The following is a 19,546-nucleotide window of genomic DNA, read 5'->3' as shown; positions in this document are numbered from 1 at the left end:
GAAGTCAAAAAGCTTCCGTAGCATAGTGGTAGTGCGTTCGCTTCGTAAGCGAAAGGTCGCGAGTTCGATCCTCGCCGGGAGCTCTTCTCTAATTCTTTGCCTCTTTTTTATTCGTCTTAACTCCTACACTTTTTACACCCCTAAAATTTTTTTTTTTTTTTGAAGACAGCCCCTCGATTCATGTGTCCTAAGCTAACACGTTGAAAAAATGCATAAGAAACAGACCAACCAATGAGAAAGTTTATAAACACAGTTTTTATTTATTTGTCTTTTTTAAAGACAACCCCTCAATTCATGTGTTCTAAGCTAACATGGTGATAAAATAAATAGAAAACCCACCAACCAATAATAAAGTCTATAGGCACCCAACAAAAAAAAAATCACAACTATTGATTTAGTGTTTGTTGGAAATTAATAAAAACTTATCGGCTCAATTGTTGTGAAATTTGTTGTGTCTTTAGCATTGCTCTTATAAACACATAAAATTCACAACTACTGATTTATTAATACTTGTTGAGAACTAATAAAAATTTAATACCAACTCAATTGGTATGAAATTTTTTTTATAGGAATTATTATGAAATTAAATAAAAATTTCATAATCTCTATAATCTTTACTTTTGTTCTTGAACTCATCATATGTTTGGGCCATGAGTTAGGTTGTGTTGCACAGGATTCTTGTGGCCTTTCACCTTGACTAATGGATGGCTCGTGGCCATAACATTTCTGGCCTATATCGTGCGTGATTAATGGAGCTATTGGGCCCTTCAAGTCGCCTGTGTTAGAGACATAAGATTAATGGCCTAACGGGGCTGAGTGTTGTCTAATGGTCTGATACAGAAAAAAAAAAAAAAAAAAAAGGTGCTCTTTCGTCCATAAATAGATCCACAACCCTTTGGGCCTGTTTTTACTCATCTACTGACTTGGGCTTCAAGGAATGACTTGTAGTCAGACAGGAAACAACCCATTTGTTCATTATGAGGCATATAGCCCAAAGGAGTCAGTCTTGCTCTTCTGCTGGCTTAAACGGTAGATTTTTAACTTATGACATCTATTTTATAATGATTATTTTTTATCATCAAGTTAAAACACTAATTAGTTTTATAGTGTAGATGGAATTTGAATCTTATATCTCTTATTCGATGACACCAATTAATCTATCTAAAACTTATTATTTACAAGATACTTGTGTAAAGTAAATAATCAAGATAATGTTTGCTTCTATATATTTGATGTTTCACCAAGTTTTTACATATTTTCAAGCATAATATGGGAAAAGGGGGATGGGGTTAAGTGTCAAACTACCTTAGTGAAATATCAAATATTGAATGAGCTTGAGCTCATCGTCAAATTAGATTTCAAAATTTTAATTGGTTTATTATTTAGTTTAACAAATTCTAACTTGTATATGAAATACTTGATCAACTAATTGTTTTCTCATATAAATCAATACCATGAATATAATCTATGCTAATGACTAATAATTAAATTATGCTTGGGAATATTTTATTTGAGATAATTAGATAGAATAATTTTAATATATAAGCAAAAATGAACTAATATTGTATTCTTGGAATTTATACAAATTATATATCATTGCATTTTGAATTGTGTCATTATATATATATATATATATATGACAAAATTTAATTTATGGTGTCCGTTCCATAGTTTTTGCTCTTTATCGTTAGGTTAAAACATTAATTGGTTTTTATTGTAGATGGGTTTGAACCACATATGTCTTATTGGACATCAAGAGATTTTACCAAATTAGTTAACTGGAACTCATGACTTATGTCATTTATAATCTATAATCTTATATATATATATATATATAAAACCAAATACCATTTGATTTTCGACTGAATTTATAATTTTTGTCACATAAGCTTTTGAGACCATACAAATTTACACATTAATATTCTACAATAATATATATGACCCCTTAATTAGAAGTGGGTTCCAGTTAACTCAACTAGTAAAATCTTTAATAGTTAAATAAGAGATATGAGGTTCAATTCTCAAAATTTGAAACTCTATAAAAATAAAAAATAAAAATAAAAAAAAATCTATGGTGTTCGTTCCATATATATTTTGTATGTTATTTATATTTAACCCCACACTTAGAATCTTGTTGCATCATAATTTCTTCAAATAAGTAATAATAGCTAGTTCATATATGAATACAATCAAAATAAATACTTAATAATAATTACCATAATTATATATTTATTAGCTCCAGATAAAAAAAAAATCATAATAAATAACTATTAATGCCTACCATAATTATCAAATTTAATATTTCATATGCTAACAAAATCATAATAAATATTAATAAATAACTATCATAATGATAAAATTTCGTATTTATTTACAAAATGAGTAATGTTACAACTACAAACTATTTCACAAAACTTTTACAAATTGTTATTGTGGCCAATTTCTTCCTTGTTCTCATTTGGACCCACCAATAACAGTAGTTTTTTATTTACCAATAACTGCTTACCACATCAGCAGTTTGTAAAAAAGTTTGTAACTCTAGCATTTTTCATACAAAATATAAGAGTGAGAAAACCATTTTTTTAATAAAACCATTTTATCAAATTGTTTTTTTTTAATAAATTTCATGGGTTGTTGACTAATAATCTATATAAAACCAAAATAGTTTAACTTTTGATTAAACTCATAATATTGTGCCACAAACTTTCAAGGCCTCATAATTTACATGATATTATTTTAATTTATATTTTTAATTTAATTTAAATTTCATTATATATTTAACACATTAGTCAAGAGTCTTTGTGGCTCAACTGACATATTTTGGTGTTTCCAATATAAATGTCCCGAATTTAAATCTCTCAATCCCTAACTATTAAATTATTAATATGTGTGTGTGTGTGTGTGTGTGTGTATCATATTTTCACTTAATGATATAATATATATAATTTCTGTAGGTTTAGGATTTGTGGCCCAAGCCCAAAATAATAAATTTGTAAAATGTGGATGATAGAGCTAGGTTATCTATGGAACTTACAACGATTGATCACAACATACAAGTATAAACCAGCATGAAAGTACACGTAAAGATCAAATAAGCTGAAGTTCGAAGAGATTTATGATAAATTGAGTACTAGTTACAATTCTTAAGGCTACAATAAGGCCTTTCTTTCTCCCTTCTTTTTTATAGCATCCTCCCCCATCATCCCCATTGTCCACTTGTTCTTTATCTAGGTCCCTACTTGAGTGCATGTCATGTCATGTATCTTCCTCAGCTTTTTGTAAGTGGCGGTAGCTGAGGTTACACTGTTCAGGGGTCTTCTCCACATAAATGTGGCCAGAAAAGTTGTTATAGTGCATTTAATACGGTGATAGCAGATTTTCCTTTAGATATTTCTTCGTTCTTATCGTCTCCAAATATACTCAGAACTTATCTTGATCATTAGGGTCGCTAGGAAGACCATTCGAACCTTCTACACGTTTGATTAATCAATACTATTCATATCCGATGAGTAGGACCTCTTCGAATTGTATCCATCATTCGTTTTCGGGTATCCTTCTTCCAGATGGATTTTATCTCAACCGGTTCTTTCTCTTCGGACACACAAAACTCCGCAAATAGGGCCTTAGGCCCACTACGTTAGATTGAGCTTTTTCCCCCCACAATTTCATATATAAACGTAATAATAATAATTGTTTAATACTATAATATATACTCTCTCTTTTTTTTGGGGGGGGAGGGGGGGAGGCTCCGCTTAGAGCATCCACAGCAGGTGTGGCAAATGTGCCAAATACCACCAAACACAAAAATGAAACTTTATGAGATGTGTCAAATCTCAAAAAACTACAGTATCGTTGCAAATTTGCAACGATATGAACATCTGTTGCAAAAATTTTATTGTTTTATATTCTCTTTTCTCTCTCCTCTCTCTTCATTTTTTCTTTTCTCTTCTCTCTCTCTCACCGACTCCCTCTCTCACATCAGACCCAGCTCTTCCCTCAACAGAGAAAGAACGAAATGGGCGAGGCGCAAGTGGATCATCGCCATCGTCACTCTGATCGGATCACCATTCCAATCGAATCATCGCCATCGTCATTGCCACTCTGATTGGACCATCGCCATCGCCACACCGATCGAACCCAGCTCTTCTCTCATCGCCACTTTGATTGGATCATCACCATCGTTGGAGGCGCAAGCGGCATGGGCGAGGCCACTCCGATCATCGCCATCGTCATCACCGTCGTCATCACCGCTCTGATCTCGCCGATCTCTCCCTCTCTCTCTCTCTCTTTTGGTGGTAGGTTGTTTTGATTGTTGGTGGTTGGCTAAATTTGGTTGATGGTGGTTGATCAGGTTGTAGGTGTGAGATTTGGGATGGGTATGAGATTTGGAATGGTCTCAGATTCTCAAAATTTGAAACTCTATAAAAATAAAAAATAAAAATAAAAAAAAATCTATGGTGTTCGTTCCATATATATTTTGTATGTTATTTATATTTAACCCCACACTTAGAATCTTGTTGCATCATAATTTCTTCAAATAAGTAATAATAGCTAGTTCATATATGAATACAATCAAAATAAATACTTAATAATAATTACCATAATTATATATTTATTAGCTCCAGATAAAAAAAAAATCATAATAAATAACTATTAATGCCTACCATAATTATCAAATTTAATATTTCATATGCTAACAAAATCATAATAAATATTAATAAATAACTATCATAATGATAAAATTTCGTATTTATTTACAAAATGAGTAATGTTACAACTACAAACTATTTCACAAAACTTTTACAAATTGTTATTGTGGCCAATTTCTTCCTTGTTCTCATTTGGACCCACCAATAACAGTAGTTTTTTATTTACCAATAACTGCTTACCACATCAGCAGTTTGTAAAAAAGTTTGTAACTCTAGCATTTTTCATACAAAATATAAGAGTGAGAAAACCATTTTTTTAATAAAACCATTTTATCAAATTGTTTTTTTTTAATAAATTTCATGGGTTGTTGACTAATAATCTATATAAAACCAAAATAGTTTAACTTTTGATTAAACTCATAATATTGTGCCACAAACTTTCAAGGCCTCATAATTTACATGATATTATTTTAATTTATATTTTTAATTTAATTTAAATTTCATTATATATTTAACACATTAGTCAAGAGTCTTTGTGGCTCAACTGACATATTTTGGTGTTTCCAATATAAATGTCCCGAATTTAAATCTCTCAATCCCTAACTATTAAATTATTAATATGTGTGTGTGTGTGTGTGTGTGTGTATCATATTTTCACTTAATGATATAATATATATAATTTCTGTAGGTTTAGGATTTGTGGCCCAAGCCCAAAATAATAAATTTGTAAAATGTGGATGATAGAGCTAGGTTATCTATGGAACTTACAACGATTGATCACAACATACAAGTATAAACCAGCATGAAAGTACACGTAAAGATCAAATAAGCTGAAGTTCGAAGAGATTTATGATAAATTGAGTACTAGTTACAATTCTTAAGGCTACAATAAGGCCTTTCTTTCTCCCTTCTTTTTTATAGCATCCTCCCCCATCATCCCCATTGTCCACTTGTTCTTTATCTAGGTCCCTACTTGAGTGCATGTCATGTCATGTATCTTCCTCAGCTTTTTGTAAGTGGCGGTAGCTGAGGTTACACTGTTCAGGGGTCTTCTCCACATAAATGTGGCCAGAAAAGTTGTTATAGTGCATTTAATACGGTGATAGCAGATTTTCCTTTAGATATTTCTTCGTTCTTATCGTCTCCAAATATACTCAGAACTTATCTTGATCATTAGGGTCGCTAGGAAGACCATTCGAACCTTCTACACGTTTGATTAATCAATACTATTCATATCCGATGAGTAGGACCTCTTCGAATTGTATCCATCATTCGTTTTCGGGTATCCTTCTTCCAGATGGATTTTATCTCAACCGGTTCTTTCTCTTCGGACACACAAAACTCCGCAAATAGGGCCTTAGGCCCACTACGTTAGATTGAGCTTTTTCCCCCCACAATTTCATATATAAACGTAATAATAATAATTGTTTAATACTATAATATATACTCTCTCTTTTTTTTGGGGGGGGAGGGGGGGAGGCTCCGCTTAGAGCATCCACAGCAGGTGTGGCAAATGTGCCAAATACCACCAAACACAAAAATGAAACTTTATGAGATGTGTCAAATCTCAAAAAACTACAGTATCGTTGCAAATTTGCAACGATATGAACATCTGTTGCAAAAATTTTATTGTTTTATATTCTCTTTTCTCTCTCCTCTCTCTTCATTTTTTCTTTTCTCTTCTCTCTCTCTCACCGACTCCCTCTCTCACATCAGACCCAGCTCTTCCCTCAACAGAGAAAGAACGAAATGGGCGAGGCGCAAGTGGATCATCGCCATCGTCACTCTGATCGGATCACCATTCCAATCGAATCATCGCCATCGTCATTGCCACTCTGATTGGACCATCGCCATCGCCACACCGATCGAACCCAGCTCTTCTCTCATCGCCACTTTGATTGGATCATCACCATCGTTGGAGGCGCAAGCGGCATGGGCGAGGCCACTCCGATCATCGCCATCGTCATCACCGTCGTCATCACCGCTCTGATCTCGCCGATCTCTCCCTCTCTCTCTCTCTCTTTTGGTGGTAGGTTGTTTTGATTGTTGGTGGTTGGCTAAATTTGGTTGATGGTGGTTGATCAGGTTGTAGGTGTGAGATTTGGGATGGGTATGAGATTTGGAATGGTCTCAGATTGGGGTTATGGGTGTGAGAATTGGGATAGGTATAAGATTTTGGTTGATGGTGTTTTTTTTTTTTTGGTAGCAGTGGCTGATATTGGTGGTCAGTGGTTGATCTGTGGGGGTGGCCAGTGGTTGTGGGCTGTGGCGGTTGATCTGCGGTGTGGGTTATTGTTGTTGTTGCTGTTGTTGATGATAATGGGGAGGGGGTAATATATCATTTTAATGTGTAGTAAATATTATTTTAATGTATAGAATTGAATTATATAACATGTGATAAATAAGATATTGTAAAATGATGTAGTAAAATAATAAAGTAGGCATTTGGTGTGGCAAAATAGCATAATTTTTGCACCAGCTGCTACGGATGCTCTTATCATTGTATAGGTTATGAACTAGCGGTATATAACTTTTCTAACATTGTTGTATATATTTTTTTGAGAAACTAACATTGTTGTATATACTATGACAAACTTGGTAAACTTGTATAGTTATATTGAGAAAGAGGAGCTAAAATTCACTGGGAATTTGAGCAAGTCATGCAAAATTATTAGGTGGAGTTTGGATAGCGTTTTCAACGCTAGTGTTGTGCGTTTGTGTCTATTAGTAGGTCTTGTGCATTATTTACAGAACCCACAAACTTCTTTTTTTTAGAAAAATTGTCATTAAAAATAAGTCACACGGCACTATTCACACATTTAAAATTTATTTTACTACAGTATCTTCAGTTTTCAGTAATAAGCAGTATCTAAACAAACCCTTAAATAGACTACTTTAGCGTTAATATATGACTGTATCTTGCCAAATTCTGTGATATTATGAAAAGTTAAATCGAATTAGTATTCACGCCAAAAAAAAATATTTAGAAAAAAAATCAAATTGGTATCTCCATTCCCTCATTCTATTTCTCTTTTTCTTTTTTCTTTTTTTCTTTTTTGTTGGCAACATGGAAATTAATTAAAACTAAAACTCAAGATAAGATTCAAGATGGAGGCTGTTTAGTACCTTAGAATTACAATATTTAAGACTTCTATAGGCGGATTATCATACAAAACAAATCTCTATCAAGATTCACTTTCAGTGTGCGTTTGATAAAAATTATTTTTTATAATTTATTTTTTATACTATTTATGAATCTCTTATTGCATTTTTTAATATTATCTATAGGTCTCACTGTACTATTTTAGTTAATTTTTACTTTTATTTATAATACTTTTAAATTTTTATTTTTAATTTTAACAAAATAAACAAATCTCAAATAAATATTTAAATAGCTAGACATTTGCACATTTATTAGCTGCGCACGTTTATTGGCTTCACGAAAGCAACATTTGATCTAACTTGGCAATCCAAAAGGCCATCTGCCTGCAAGGCTGCAATCATCTACCAAATTTTGCAGGCTTTGACGAAAAGTTGCAATTAATGTACTGCAATCCAACAAAATCAAAGAAAATCTCGATACTTTATTACAATATTTCAAATGGAAAAGATTATTCTTAATTAGGACATACACCATACACTCCAATATAAATCAATATCTCTTATTGTTTGCTATCATATTATAGATTAAATTTCAAATGTATAAACCATAAACTAAATCCACAAAATTAGTTTTTAATATCATTATTTCATGACATGTTATATGTGAGTAAAGTAAAATGAAAAATTCATTAGAATCATGCAAGTTAAAATTCCACCCCCCCCCCCCCCCCTTTTTTCTGAACTTCTGACTTCCAGGTGTCTTTCCATAAATGAACTTGGTAGAATATGATGTGATTTCCTTGTTACATTTCAAAACAATTTCGCAGAGTGTAATGACTGCAATCTAACTTGACTCTTTTCTTCTTTTTTTCTTTCGAATATAATTTTTTTATTTTATTGAAAAACAAGATACTTCATGTGCAGAGAATGTTTTAACAGAATTACACATAACATGACTAACCATTTAAAGATGGCAATAGGCTTATTGGTTGTTTCTGATTCTCTGTTATCTCTCTTTGCTCAGTTAAATTTCAAATGGTGACCATTTGTTCGTGCTAAGTCTTAATGATGATCTTGGAAAACCTCGAGACTTGTCTTTTTGTATGTAATCTGTTTTATCATGTAATTTATTATTGATTGAACCTTACATTCTCACAAAAACACTAGGCATTTGGAGATTGAAGATCTAAGTTATTGTTTGTATTTGGTAGTGTTCTTAGTAACTGATCCTTGTAAAGTTTGGACTTTAGATCCAAGGAAGTTGCTAAAATTAGCCCTTTTCCCACCCTGCTGAGCAGTTTCTATGGTAACATCAAATCTTCTATTGATGACAATCAATCTAGGGTGTGAAGTCTCATGTAAACCCAACCATTCAACTCATTATGTTGTATTCTTATTGTAATGACTTATTAACCTATATAAACCGGGGATGAAATGTAGTACATATAATATACCTACATTTACAGGGTAATTCTGTAATGTTGACACACAAACTTGCATACGTGAATAGAGAATTGAAATGACCTTGTTCCTTTTATTCCCTTTCTTTTTCTTTGTCAATATATATATATTTTTTTTTTCGTTGGAAGGTTACTTGTGGGGGAAATGAATTTAGATTTTTATAAATGTTACCATTGTTTGCTGCAGCAACCAAACTGAGATCCATTAGCTATATAACCATTTATCCACTGATGGAATGACTGGATAACTTGGATCAAGCTACTCATCTCTTAAGATTTTAATTTCCCAATGTTTAACTTTGTGATGAAATAGCAGAGGCAACTAGCCAGTGATGTATAGCATTTGCATTAGCACATCATGAGTGCCCTAACATAAAACAGTCAGAAGTAATGTTGCTGGCTCTTTCAAATGAGGCACTGCCCTGGTGATATCAAATCTTCTATGCAAATTATATTTTTATTAGGTCTGCTAGGTTGTTTTTGCTGCCCCCTTCTCTTTTGGGTGTCAAGGATACTAATGGCAGCCCAAACGGGCCATCCCCGGCTCCCTCTTAGTAACATGTGCTGTAAATAAAATTACATATAGCAATGATAGTGACCCAAAATCACAAATTTGTGCTAAAAATTTTTTCTTCAAGTCCTTGTGGATTGTCCTCTCACATATATTACATATTATAAGTTTTCTTTTCCTGAACCAGATGGATAAACCTCAGCTTTTGTTGCTGTTGTAATTGAATGGACTATGCATACTAAGACCCCAAATTCATTTCTGCCGAGAGCCAACATGGATAGGCAATGGTATACAGACATTTAACCCAAGATTTGTTCTTAGAAGATAATTACAATAAAACCACATGTGGTTTGACCTAAATTCATATTGCCTATCCGTAGTTTGAAAAGTGCAACTTTACCCACTTAAGGTATGCTCCGTTAGAGGTTTCGTAACCAACCTCTATCAAAATAGGGGTAAATATTCATTTTTACTCCCCTTTTATGTCTCTCCTCCCAAAACATAAAAATAAAAAATAAAACTAAAAAGACGAGAAAAGAAAATCTAAAATTTAGGTTTTGTAAAAATCAAAAACATCTAGCCAAATAAATTCATAATGGAATGACATTAAATTCATATTTTCAAAAGCTCCTCCCTTTAGTACTGCCTTGTCTAAATAAATATAAAAAATTTCTTTTCTAAGATTTGTTGATGAGGATGACTTTGGACTCTATATGTAAGGTTAGATTTGGCGTGGAAATTGGGACTTTGGGTCCAAATCTACCAGATAATCACTTTGCTCAGGCTTTTGACAATGCAAACATCATTGTGACACTTCGGTTCATTGATCCACTGTGGAAAAATAAAGAAACTTCTGATCGTGGGCAAAGAAGCTTTACTTGATAAGTGCATTAAAATCATTGATGACTTCACCTACTCAGTTATTCGGAGAAGGGAAGCAGAAATAGTAGAAGCTCGAGAGAGTGGCAGAAGAAACAGGGAAAAATGGACATTTGCCCCTAATTTACAAACTATGTAGCAAAATACCCCGGTTTTGAAAGTATTTAGCAAAATGCCCCCATTTTTTAAACTCGATTTTAACAAAATCGAGTTACAGGTAGAACTCGACAATAGCAGTGTCGAGTTTTATGCATATTTTGCCACTTAAATTTTTTTGAAAATTTAAGTGAAACTCGACATCACTACTGTCGAGTTTTACTTAAAAATATACATATAACTCGATTTTGAGGATATCAAGTTTCAAAAACAATGGCATTTTGCTAAATCATTTCAAAACATGGACATTTTGCTGTATAGTTTATAAATTAGGGGCAAATGCCCATTTTCCCCAAAAAAAATGTGCTAACATGATAGAAACTCTTTATGTTTTTTCTAAAGCTTGTTTCTCTAGCATTACTGAAAGGTACAAATTCACTATTAAGAAGTTTTTTTTCACCATAAAAATATCAGATAAAGCATGATACATTGTCAAGATTTATTGAATTAAGTGAAGACATGGAAAGCAATTCAACAGACATGAATCTCAGAGATGTTCTGAATTTTGTGATTGCTGGCCGTGACACAACAGCAACTACTCTCTCATGGGCTACATACATGATAATGACCATGCTGATGTAGCTGAGAAGCTTTACTTGGAGCTCAAAACTTTTGAAAAAGAACAAGCAAAAGAAGAGAATGTATCATTGGTTCAGTGTGACACTGAGGACTCTGAATCATTCAATCAAAGAGTAACACAATTTGCAGGACTCTTGAATAATGATTCTCTGGGGAGGTTATATTATTTGCATGCAGTGATCACAGAGACACTTCGTTTGTACCCAGCAGTCCCTCAGGTTTGGCCTCTTTTTTTCCATTCAACTGGTGCATGCTATGAAACCTTCTGCGGGGAAAGTAAATCAGTTTAAATTCCCTATCTTTTTTCGATAAAACAAGAATAGTTGACATAACAGATGACTTGAATGGGACATTGCTTCTCCTGTTTAGTAACCCTTCTGCATGTTAAAATGATTGGAGTGTGCTGAAGAGTGAGAAGCAAATCCAAAGGAAAAATCATTTTGATGTCCACCTATAGCTACTCCAAATGGTCTAGTTCATAGCTCTTCCGCAAGGGCAGAATGGACAAAGCTGCATTATGGTACCAAAGCATGTAGGCTATGGAGTATGGAATATTTAGAATTTCATGTTCTATACTGGACTACAACTTTCTTCCATGAATGAAGCAGATTGACCTGCTTTTCAGATAAATTATACTTCTCTAAGCTCCTTTCAAGAGCATACTCAATGAATGAAAATTTTCTGTTTATAGGACCCCAAGGGCATTTAAAAAGATGATGTCTTGCCAGATGGAACCAAAGTAAAAGCAGGAGGCATGGTAACTTGTGTTCCCTACTCAATGGGTAGAATGGAATACAACTGGTGCCCTGATGCAGCTTCATTCAAACCTGAGAGGTGGCTCAAAGATGGATTCTTCCAAAATGCATCTCCATTCAAGTTCACTGCATTTCAGTTAACCAAATTATTTCAAGGTTGTGCTTGCGGCTCAGCTATTGTGTTGGATTGTACAGTTTATTGGCCATGGGATCTTTGAGGTAACTAATTTTGTTGTTTGCGACATGGTTAATGATCTGTCAGACTATTATAGCTTAAACTCAATCATGTTCTGCAGGGATGATCATGAGCTCTTTTGGATAATTTTGTTCAAGCCTTTATAATGGCTCCCTTGTTTGTGCTGCTGGAGGTATGTAATTTTATTTTAATTAACAGGATTCCTTTTCCATTTCTGACTATGCTTTATATCTGGTATTTTAAATCGCTTCAGGCTCTTCAGACCTTCTTCGGTTATGAGCCATACTCAGGTTTTCACGCGATAGTGCAAGCATAGATAGAAGCTGAAATCAATGAATGGCAAGACCAGAAGCAGAAATTCATTTCTTAGTTTCTGCTGTTTGTCTTCATCAAGATCAGTTTCACTATAGTTCAAGTGAATATAAATAAGCAAACAATTACTACCATCATACTTCCATGTATATAATATCCACACTGTGATTTATTTGCATTAGATCAGATTACTTCATGATTTTATATTTATGGAACAACTTCAGATTTAAGCTGAAGAAAGAATTCAAATTTATAGCTATTTGCTGAACATCCCAACATTTACCAGTCTTCCTCCTTAACACCCATAGTATTAAGAAAGCAAGTAAAGTAGCCCCTCTAAAATCATGATCCTTTATTATTTTGGTTTTGAATCAGATGCGCCAGATTACTCCTTAGTTTAGTGGATACTACAAGCTTACCCTTTTCCCCCCAAAATGTAGTGCTATAATGTTCCATATTTCTCTTCTTTGCACAAGATAGTTAGTAATTTTTTCTGTTTTAGCTTTCAAATGGTTAATAAACTGTTCAGCCCTTGCATTACAGTCTGATGCTAATTGCATGACAGAAGAACAGCTACTATGGCATCTTAAGATCGTCTTGCTATGGTAAGCTTCAAGCCATGCGCCATTGATAGTATTGTCATCATCCTGTACTTTACTGGATGACCTGGCCCCAAACTGAATTTGTGGAACCTACACAAAATGGCCAATGCCATCTTCATTTGGAGGTATGCAGAGTCCTTCCCAAGGCATATCCTTGGCCCAGCCTGGAGGACACAGAAAACAAGAACCATGAAACACCTCAACGTCCAGCAAATTCCCAAACACAAAACTTTGGTAAATATCCATTTGTTTCGATGTAATATATTTGCAAAAAAATATTTTCCAATTTTACTATATTTGTTTTGCAATAAAATATTTGATCAAAAGTAAAATATTTTCAATTAATTAAATCAATCTTAAGCAAATTTATGTAAAATATTTTACGCTTAAAATTTTGGTAATTTTACATTTGCTTGCTCCCTCACACCCTGATATTTATCACTCCTCTTTTCACTCCCACCCATGGTCACATTACGCTCAAACTCTCCCAGATCAGATCTCTCCAAAAAAACCCAGCCACCTCCGATCCAATCAATCCCTGGCTCCAAGATCTGAGGCACCACCGCCAGCTCCAGCTTCCACTAGCGCCACCCATCACCGGCGAAATCCAAGTAGTTTTCTGTGTTTTTAAATTAGATTTCTCCTTTTCTTTTCGTTTGTCTTCATCTCTAACCTTTCTCTGGTTTTTCTTAGGTTCGATTTCTACTCCTTGCTGGAAAAACTCCTCAAAATTTCAGGTTTTATTTTTGATGAATCATAATTTTTACACATATTTGATTTCTTATCATTTTTCATATGGGTTTTTCGGTGTTGATTTATTTGTGTGAGATTTATTTATTTATTTGATGATTTTGACATTGGTTGTTTGATATGAGTTAGGGTTTATGATTTTCAGATCTGGATTTTTTTGGGGGGGTTTTATTTATGTGTGGCATTATGATAGGATGAGAAAGCTTTGGTTGGAGAAATTTTTCAACAAAACCTTCTAACTTGAAGTCGCTGGATATGTTGTGTGAATCATGTTAGTGGTACCTTGGTATTCTTTAGGTTATTAATAATTATGGAACAATTCCATATTTTGGAAGGTTATGTGTTAATGTTAGCTATATTGTCGTAGTCTTTGGGTTTTGTTATTGTAAGTGTGCTTATGGATGGTTATGCAACACTGATTGACATGTTTTGGAGTTATTATGGAATAATGTTATATTTTGGATTCATTAGTATTATGATAATATTATATTTTGTCCAGAAATATCTGCAGGTGTTTATTTCTTCTCGTGATCTTATTTATTGATAACTGGAATGGTGTTCAATTTGAGATGTTATACAAACTTCCCTTTTCATACCCAGCTTGTTTCTTCTAATATCTATGATTGTACATGTCCAGCTAAGACTCATGCCATATTTGTACCAAATCTGCCTATGAATGCAACTGTTGAACAACTTGAAGCGGTTTTCAACAATTTTGGGCCTATTAAGCATAATGGTATTCAAGTTAGAAGCAGCAAGGTATGTTTCATATTTAACTTGGTTAACTCCATTTAGATTTCTTATTTATAATGATGTTCACATGTTTTTTATTTTGCTATCTTCTATCCAGCAACAGGGGACATGTTTTGGTTTTGTGGAATTTGAATCTGCCAGTTCGATGCAAAGTGCTATTGAGGTATTGACATTTCTGTTTTATATCCTTCGCCACCTAATTTGTTATCTTGTATATTGGGGATTAACCTTTTAATCGACAATAACTTACCTATCTAAACTACTGTTGTACAGTCTAAGCTTCATTCTCACATTTTTCACAAACAAGGACACACAAAACTTCATCCTCTGTTTTCTGTATGGCTGTCATGATTAACTTTTCGTACTGTGGATATGTGTGGTACGCTTGTTAACTTAATGTTGTGAAGTAACTTATGTGTTTTTGTCTCATGGATTCGGTTATTTTATGTGATGAAAGTCTGGAGTCTTTGAGTGCCTGCTGGATGGGCCATGGCTACCTTTGTTGCTTTCTTTTTCATATGGTTGGAATTGATTGTCTAGTGTTTCTTGCAGCTAACAATGACAGAGGGAGGTTTTCAGGACGGGCTGGTTATCAAAATGATAACTTTAGGGGCCGTGGAAACTTCAGTGGTGGGAATTTTAGCAGAGGCCGTGGCTATGGGAGAAATGACTTTGAGAGGCGAGGTGATTTCTCAAATCAAACTCACGGTAATGCTGGACGGAATGAAGAAACTGTCCATAGGGTCTACCATTATCAAAATGATAACTTTAGGGGCTGTGGAAACTTCAGTGGTGGGAATTTTAGCAGAGGCCGTGGCTATGGGAGAAATGACTTTGAGAGGCGAGGTGATTTCTCAAATCGAACTCACGGTAATGCTGGACGGAATGAAGAAACTGTCCATAGGGTCTACCAAAATGGTGTAGGAAAGGCCACACGCCAAGCCAGTCAAGGCAGCATGAGCTAGGTTGCGACTGCACCTTTTGCTCCAGTTTTGTTGAGAATAGTAACTTCGTCTTTTGATTACATAGGAAGTTTAGTCAAACAGCTGCATTCTAGGTTTTTTTTTTTCCTTTTCTGGCTCAAGAGTTTTTAACTTTTTGGTAGTTTTATTTTTTATTTTATTTTCTCAATTAAATTGGAAAATTTGTAACTATGTTATTTTTGGAATAATTTTTTTGAAAGGTCAATTAGTGATATGCTTAATATAATTTTGTGCTTGTCTCCTTGTTTTGATCAATTGCTTATTGCACAAAATTCTGTGCACTAGTTAATTACACACTTTCTCTACACAGCTTTCTATAACAAAAGAAGTTTACAAGATGATTTACAAGCTTCAGCTAAAGCTCAAAGAAGTGGTACTATAAGTAGATTAACCTTTTTAAACATTGGTGATGTCTTAGTATAATTTATCATAGTACCTCTTAAACAATCATGATCAATGTATATTCATTATTTTGAACTTGTATAAGTAGATTCAACCTTTTTAGTCATTCGTCTGTCACTATGTATTATTTGGAAGTTAATAAAAAAATGTTTTAAATTTTTACCCTTTTTTTTTTTTTTTTTTTTCATTTTATGTTGTGCCAAACACTGTTATGGAAATGGAGGCATATTGAATTAGGGTTTATGATTTTCAAATCTAGGTTTTTTTTTTTTTTTTGGAGGATTTATTTATGTGTGGCATTATGATAATTTGTGATGAAGTTATTGTATACTAGTTTATGATATATGTTTGAGATCCAAGATTCCTTGTTAGAATTTGAAGTAGCTTATCTAATATGAATTCAATGTTTAATTCCCTTTGAGGCCATGTTTGCACTTTGTTCCTTGGATTAAAGGCTGTTTTTTATATTTATACCAACCAAAGCATTAGCTAAAATAATCCAAAATAGGTCATATCAATCAGGTGGGTCTGAGTTAATCAATTGTTTATATTTTATACAACCATAATTAGTGGTTAATTAGTTACTCCTTAGTTTAGGGCTACTTGACAATAAAGCAGGAGGGTCAGTCAGAGTATTTTTATACCTCAACTTGCTGAGTTATCAAGTTGAGAGAGTATTCTGATATGTGTTTTAAGCTATACCAACTAATAACTACTCATGTTAGGAGCTTTACGAGTTGCTGATGATGGCATGAGGAATTGGAGTGCTTGGGCAACATTAGGGCAGTCACTTGACTCAATGTTTTCTCAACACACCAATGGCTCCTCATGCCTATCTAGTGAAGCTCCTAACTGGTCTTTGAGGGGGACAAGCCCGGTCTCCCTACTGGATTCAGAATGATGAGCATGATGAGGGGCAACATGTGGAGGCACCTTACTCCACATGATGCCCTAAGGCCAATGGCAGAGGAGGGCCATGGGGGGCAGAGACGGATTATGATGTTGGGCAGCAGCAGGTGGTGCTGACCCTATAAAATGGTGCATGGCATTGGTGGCTTGGCTGATGGTTGCTTTGTGTGTGGGCTTGGTGGCTTAAGTGCAAGGCAGTGCTGGACTGCTGTGATGATCATATGTTGTGCAAGGCATTGGGTTAGTTGATGCTAGCAGAATGCATGGACTTATGTGAGTAGGTTGATGGCAGTTACTTGAGGTGCTGCATATGGGCATGCTGTGTAGGCTGTGATGATGATGAAAAGGGCTTGGGCAGGGGCTAAGGCTTCTAAAACGTGTTGGATGTGTATGGGCTGTTGGAGCATGGGTAGAAGCCCCATGATGTGTTGAGACATGGGCTAACATGTGTAGAGTGTGCAGTAGCAGTTAGTAGCAATTACCAAGCAGTTCCTGCCTCTCCTAATGTTCAAACCTGGTGAGAAAGGGCTAGAAACGTGAGAGCAGACCAAGACAGCATCAGTTGAAGGTGTCCTAAGTCAGACCACATGTGGCAGCGAGTCCTGGACAAGGGGACAGTTACTTGGCAGTAATTGCCACGACTGTTGGGGTTATCAACAACAGGGTGTGTAATTTTGGCTTAGAGAATTTCGTGTGTATTCTCCAGGCTTCCTTTGTACTTGATATTAAGTAATAAATGTTGGGGTTGGTGCCTTGTAAATACTGTGTGTTCTGTGTGTGTGTGAATTCCCTTGATAATTCTGTTCTAAGTGTTCCTATAGTGTGTGTGTGGTGTATTGGTTGAGACTAAGTTAGGGGCTTAGTGCCATCATAGGCAGAAAATTTAAAAGAAAAATTGACCCTGTGACAACTCATCATGTAGTCAATAAAAATAATAAATAAAAATGTAAAAATTTACAGCCGCTCAACTTTGATCCCTTATTTTATTTTATTTTATGTAAACAATTGTAACATGCAATCTGACTAAAAGAATAAAAATGCATCTTCTTCATTGTACTAGCCTCTACTTTTTGGTTGTGTGGTTGGCTTTATCTATTTTGTTTTAGTTTTGTGTGGCTAAAGAAAAGTTTAAAAAACCCCATTATCTTGGTTTTGTTATGTAGATGGATAACCAAAAAATCGGAGCAACAGTTCTTGCCATAGTTGCATCTGTCCTTGCTGTGGGAGCTATAATATTAGAAGATATTAGGTCTAGGAGATTTATAATTAGGCAACCTTGTGTGAATCAGGATTATGAAAGAGATGGTTTTTTAAGTGTTATTCTTCATTGAGGTGACACATGTTGCAATTTTATGATAAGAATGAGACCTATAGCTTTCTATGAATTATGTAGAATTCTTGTTGAGAGAAACTTGGTACATGAGACTATCTACATGCCTATTCAGAGTAGGTGTTAATGTTTTTGCATACTATTGGCCATAATGTTAGGTTTCGAGTCGTTGCTGCCAAGTTCCATAGATTGATTGAGACAACTCATTGATATTTTAAAATTGTCCTTAAAGCAGTTTTGCAGTTATATAGGCATGTTGTTAGATTACCTAACAACTCTACACCCCTAAAGATAAGGAATAGTAGAAGGTTTTATCCTTATTTTAAGGTAAACTTTTCAAATTTTGTTTGTTATTTTTTTATTTGTTAGGTGATTTTTGAAATGAACATTACTTAATATTGGTCATCATTAGGATTGTGTGGAAGCAATTGATGGAACTCATGTTTGTGCATTTGTTCCAATTGAAATCCAAGGGAGGTTTCGTGGTCGAAAGGTGGGGACAACACAAAATGTGTTAGGTGCAATTATGTTTAACTTGGGATTCACCTATATGTTAGCTGGTTGGGAAGGCAGTGCTCATGATTCTCATATTTTAAATGATGCACTTAGTAGACCAAGGGGACATATACCAGAAGGTATTATATAGATAACTAGCCTTTACGTTTGGTTTTATGCTGGAATTTTTAAAAAAGAATTGATTTATAATTTGTAGGTAAATATTACCTTGGTGATGTTGGTTATGGAAATAGACTTGAAATCTTGTCTCCTTATCAAAGTGTTCGATATCATTTGAAAGAGTTTAGTGATCATCCACCTGAAAATGCAAAAGAATTATTCAACCTTCATCATTCTTCTTTGCGAACTACCATTGAGCGGGGGTTTGGAGCTATAAAAAAACGTTTTCATGTCTTGGATGCAAAACCATTTTGGTCTTTTAATACACAAGTGGATGTAGTTTTAGCATGTGGTGTTATTCACAATCACATCATGGGGGTTGATCCTAATGACCCAATTGTGCAAGTTGAAACATGTGAGACAAAGTCTAGTGGTCGAGTCCAACCTAGCCTACGCGAAGCTATAGTGGAAAGTAGAGAATGGAATAATAAGAGGGATGAGATATGTCAAGCAATGTGGGTTGACTACATAATTAGGAGACATGCATAAATTTATTCGGTTATGTTTTTTGGAGTTATTTTTTGATGGTGTATTACAGCTTTC

At 34.3% G+C, this 19,546-nt stretch overlaps 1 protein-coding gene and 1 non-coding gene across 2 annotated transcripts; both read left to right on the top strand.

Moving 5' to 3' along the window:
* Positions 1 to 11: 11 nt before the first annotated feature.
* TRNAT-CGU (transfer RNA threonine (anticodon CGU)) lies at positions 12 to 83 on the top strand. Its single transcript has one exon. It is a non-coding gene; the product is annotated as a tRNA-Thr (tRNA).
* A 13,770-nt stretch (positions 84 to 13,853) lies between these two features.
* On the top strand, positions 13,854 to 15,905 carry LOC111992640 (uncharacterized). Its single transcript, XM_024024503.2, has 4 exons — positions 13,854 to 13,938; positions 14,589 to 14,710; positions 14,802 to 14,867; positions 15,257 to 15,905. The coding sequence occupies exons 2-4, from the start codon at positions 14,624 to 14,626 to the stop codon at positions 15,626 to 15,628; spliced, it is 525 nt and encodes a 174-aa protein (XP_023880271.1). The 5' UTR covers positions 13,854 to 13,938; positions 14,589 to 14,623; the 3' UTR covers positions 15,629 to 15,905.
* The last annotated feature ends 3,641 nt before the right edge of the window (positions 15,906 to 19,546 follow it).

Source organism: Quercus suber, unplaced genomic scaffold (genome assembly GCF_002906115.3).
Source record: "Quercus suber isolate HL8 unplaced genomic scaffold, Cork oak 2.0 scaffold_83, whole genome shotgun sequence".
NCBI classification, from domain to species: domain Eukaryota; kingdom Viridiplantae; phylum Streptophyta; class Magnoliopsida; order Fagales; family Fagaceae; genus Quercus; species Quercus suber.
Note: the sequence above shows the minus strand (reverse complement) of the source record. Positions and strands in the feature narration are given on the sequence as shown.

Coding starts and splice junctions, on each gene's coding strand:
- LOC111992640 (XM_024024503.2), top strand. CDS start 14,624: ATGAATGCAACTGTTGAACAACTTGAAGCGGTTTTCAACAATTTTGGG. Junction 14,711..14,801: donor TTCAAGTTAGAAGCAGCAAG/GTATGTTTCATA, acceptor TCTTCTATCCAG/CAACAGGGGACATGTTTTGG. Junction 14,868..15,256: donor CGATGCAAAGTGCTATTGAG/GTATTGACATTT, acceptor TGTTTCTTGCAG/CTAACAATGACAGAGGGAGG.